Raw genomic sequence first — 4,262 nt, forward strand, 5'->3', positions numbered from 1 at the left:
CCTCCGGGGCAGGCAGGAATCGAACTCATGCGGAAGTGGCTTTAGCTTCTCAGTGCTGTGCTTTAACCTGCTGTGCCACCAGGGAGGGCCATAGTAGATCTATTTTTAATGATTTGAGAAAACTCTATGCCAAAACAAGTCATTTTGAATGCTACAATCTCTTCATTTCTTAGTCAAACAAGTATAACTTGTTGAAGAATTTATTCTAATATAACAAAATTAAAAGTGGTTAAAAATTCCTGGGACTGTAACACACATATACTAAATTTGCAATGATACAGATTAGTCTGGCTCCTATACAAGGATTCCATATTATAAAAAAGGAAGAACTTGGCCTGGAACCCAGTTTTTGTACATCATATTAATCAAATTAACACATAAATTTTAAAATGTGAGGTATAGTTTGCCTATTTAACAATCTCATGGAAATACAACATTTCATGTGCTGCTAAATTGGTGAAGACATTCATAGTTAGCCACTTTTCTACAGTAATTTCCAGGACTGCTGGGAGCTTATTTACTACAAAATGAAAGAAGTTAGAATCTTGGAGGTAGAGAAATGAGCTGAACAATAACAGGTAGTAGAACCTGGAGTGGTAGTAGACAAGGACTGGATCTTATAAATGTGTGGCTCAGCATTCTAGCGGAGCCAAAAGGGATTTTTTTGTTTGTTTGTTTGTTTGTTTGTTTGTTTGTTTTTGTTAGTGCAAGAGTCACTGCTTTACTGCTTTTCATTTTAAAAAGGGAGGGAGATAAGTAGGAAAGAATTTCCAGGACAAAATGTAAATGAATTTCACTAGGTAACTCTTGGGAAATTTGGGCTTGAATGCTGAGTCAGTTCAAACTTTAATAGCTCAGGCCCTCCCTAGCAGCACAGCAGGTTGGGACGCAGCACTGCAAGCTGGCCATAGCTACTTCAGTGAGAGTTCAATCCCTAGCCCCAGAGGTGACCACATGGGGTGGCAGACCCCTCCTAACCCACCCGCTGTTCTCCTCAGCAGTGGACTTCGTCGATCTGCCTGTTCTGCTCCCCACTCTGTCTCTGGTGAATATTCTCACCGTCCCTACACCTCTGGCTTGTACCCCAGTTCTGTATGCATGAATAAATAAATCTCTTTTTTTTTAATTTAATAGCTCAATCTTGGGAATGAGAAAATTATTATCAAATGCTTCTTACACACTTCCATATAGCAATGAATACCTCTTCTGAAATTTTCCAAATCTGTGGGGAAATGTTGCAGGAAACCAACTTCATGAGTTAGCAGTTGGAAGTCAGGGTGATACAGAATGCAAATGTAGGACAGGATCAACCCAGACCTCCTGGCCAAGCGTATTTAATTTTTTATATCACAAAATGATTTGCTACATCACTTCATTTCCCCAGTAGGGCTCACATCTCCTGTATCTACTTCAAGAAATGCAAAAATTGATGATTATTGCCCTGGATTCGTCTCTCTTCTTTGCTTGAAATAGCATTAAAAAAAAAAAAAGAGAGCATAGCAGCTTAACCTTACTGAGGCATCAGCTACCCAGCCTTAGGTCTGACACAGAACCATCATCTCAGCAAAAGAAGCCATCAATGAGTGATTTCACATCATCATCTGCTCCTGTAAGGTAAAATCCAGTAAGACCAGGTTCTCCTGGGCTTTTATATCACAGTAAAATAGTAAAAACAAACTTCCTACTGGAAATAACAGCATTCTAACGAACATTAAGCCAACTGCACAAATACTTACATACAAGAATATACATATTTGTCGATTCCTATTAAGCAAGCAAAGTTGACCAACTCAACTTGCCAACACTGAACAATGGCTAAATAAATCACAGTCCCATGCATGGAATCAGTCACCTATGACCTGAACAGACTGTGTAAAGGAAGCTCTGGGAAGTGGCAGGTGTGTCTAGTTCTTTGATGTGGTGAAAGTCTCATAAATATTTGCATGTGTCTAAGCTGATCAAGTTAAATATGTGCAGTTGTTTGTATATCAATTATACCGCAACGAAAAGCTGTTTTTGAGAAATGTGTAGGTTTTTGTAATTAACATAGTAATTGACATAGAAAGTAATTATTGTAGAAAAATAAAATCTGGTTTTAAAATTGTCTGCTAGCATGACTTACTTCTGGTACATTATTTGAATTTCAAAATAATCTACAAGTATATACACCAAAATGTCATAACTGTATCTCTAACATGTTTGATTAAAAAACACAATTTTCTTTTTGCATTTGTATTTTCTAATTCTTCACTGAAAAAATTATCTTCATAATAGTCAAAACTTTAAATAAAAAATGAAAATAGGAAGACACACTTTTATCTTAGAGTAGGGGTGGGATGAGAGGTGAGAAAAAGAAAATGAAGGAAACAGTTATAACTTATTTATAAAGGTAAGAGAAAGTTAAAAACAGCACAGAGGTCAGAGTTAAAGAATGGATATTTTGAACTTGAAATGGGGAAGTCTGTTCAAAAGAACCACTTCTCAGGGATAGAGAATAAAAGGATGTTCTTGATATTCTGTCTTAGGATTTCAACTCATCAAGTAAATGAATCTAAACAGCCTTTACTTTGCTAATATATACTGTGTATTATTTGTGCCTCTCTGGTTCCATCACATTATAAGACATGCTCTCAAATAGCAGGCAGCCACATGATGTATAAGCTAAACACTTCAGAGAACTTATAGGAGGCAGGGACTGGACACAGAGTAGGTATAAACTAATAACCATACCCATCAATCCTTTGGATGTGTCATCTAAGGTGAGCAGTGAGATACATGCGTCCCCATTCCTTCCAGACGTATATTGATCCACAGATCAAGCTATGTTAGGAAAAGACCTTAAAAATTGGGACATGCTGCAGATCACCAACTACCAGGAAAAAACAGAAATCTACCTTTATATCTTTTCCATGGCAGATGACTAACATCAACTACCAACATGAAAGAAAATCTGATATTGAAAAGGCTAGAAAATATTTAGAAGGATTTCCCTCAGGACTATAAACTTCAGAGTAATAGAAAGGCACTCTAATTTAACTGTGAGTCATTACATTAGCACATTTCCAGGTAGGAAAATGAAGCTGGAAACTTTGAAAAAAGGTATCATACAATGAGAAGGAAGTTTAAGGGCTTGTATATTGTTTTAATGCAGTCTTATTACTTCATTTTATAGTAAAGTTCTGTATAAATGGTATTTTGACTTCCTGCAGATTGTATAGTAACAACATTTACATAGGGGGCATAAGGCAAACTCCACAAGCCATTTTCAACAGACATATTTGTAAGTAACCTCTCTGGCAGATTTTTCTGTTCTTATTTCAGGGTCACCCCACCCTTCATGCAGCCATGGCCCTGGGACACTGGAGTACAGTGCTGACTTCACGCTGGCTGCCTTCCCAGTTTTCCTGGAACTTTGACTTTTCCTCTTTGTAGTTTTCTTGCTGACTTACACGTTAACAACAGGAAACATCATCATCGTCGTCCTAATATGGACTGATAATCGCCTACCATCCCCAATGTACTTTTTCCTCAGTAATTTGTCCACTCTGGATATTTTATACACCACTGTCACCACACCAAAGTTGCTGGCCTGCCTCCTAGGAGAGAATAAGACCATATCTTTTCGCTGGCTGCATCACCCACATCTGTTCCTACTTCTTTCTGGGGACTATGGAGTTTATTCTCTTGGTGGTGATGTCCTTCGACCGCTACATGGTCATCTGTAGCAGCTGCGCTACACCCTCATCATGAACACCAGGACCTGCCTTCTGCTCATCCTGGGCTACTACTGGGTGGGGGCCTTCCTGTCCATGTTGGGACCAACCTTGTGATGACAAGGATACCTTACTTTAGCAAAGAAATTAATCACTTTTTCTGTGGCATTGCCCCTCTTAAAGGTAGTCTGTATGGATACTGGCCTCGTTGAGAAGATAAACTTTCTCCTCTCTGTCCTTGTCATCCTGAGTTCCCTGGCATTCACTGCTGGGTCCTACACCTACATCATTTCAGCCCTCCTGAGCATCCCTTCCAGCTAGGGCCGCCAAGAGCCATCTCCACCCGTGCTTCTCACATCACTGCTTATGGAAGCCACATCTTTGTGCATGTGAGACCTGTCAGAAATATTCACTGGATTTTGACAAGGTAGTTGCTGTGACCCCTCTTCTAAATCCTTTTATTTATAGTTTGAGGAATGAAAAGAGGTAAAAGAAGTGTTGACAGAGACAGTGAACAGAATCAGCTCTTTGATACTAAGGAAAACTTGA

At 38.9% G+C, this 4,262-nt stretch overlaps 1 protein-coding gene across 1 annotated transcript; it reads left to right on the top strand.

The window, feature by feature from the left end:
* Positions 1-3,345: 3,345 nt before the first annotated feature.
* On the top strand, positions 3,346-4,262 carry LOC101630004 (olfactory receptor 6M1). The gene is given in 9 exon segments (XM_012729397.1): positions 3,346-3,370; positions 3,373-3,620; positions 3,622-3,724; positions 3,727-3,822; positions 3,825-3,882; positions 3,884-4,041; positions 4,044-4,118; positions 4,121-4,197; positions 4,200-4,262. Coding segments are annotated over 9 exon segments (903 nt in total).

The sequence above is a fragment of the Condylura cristata genome, unplaced genomic scaffold, assembly GCF_000260355.1.
Source record: "Condylura cristata isolate star-nosed mole 26May11 unplaced genomic scaffold, ConCri1.0 scaffold00025, whole genome shotgun sequence".
Classification (NCBI taxonomy): domain Eukaryota; kingdom Metazoa; phylum Chordata; class Mammalia; order Eulipotyphla; family Talpidae; genus Condylura; species Condylura cristata.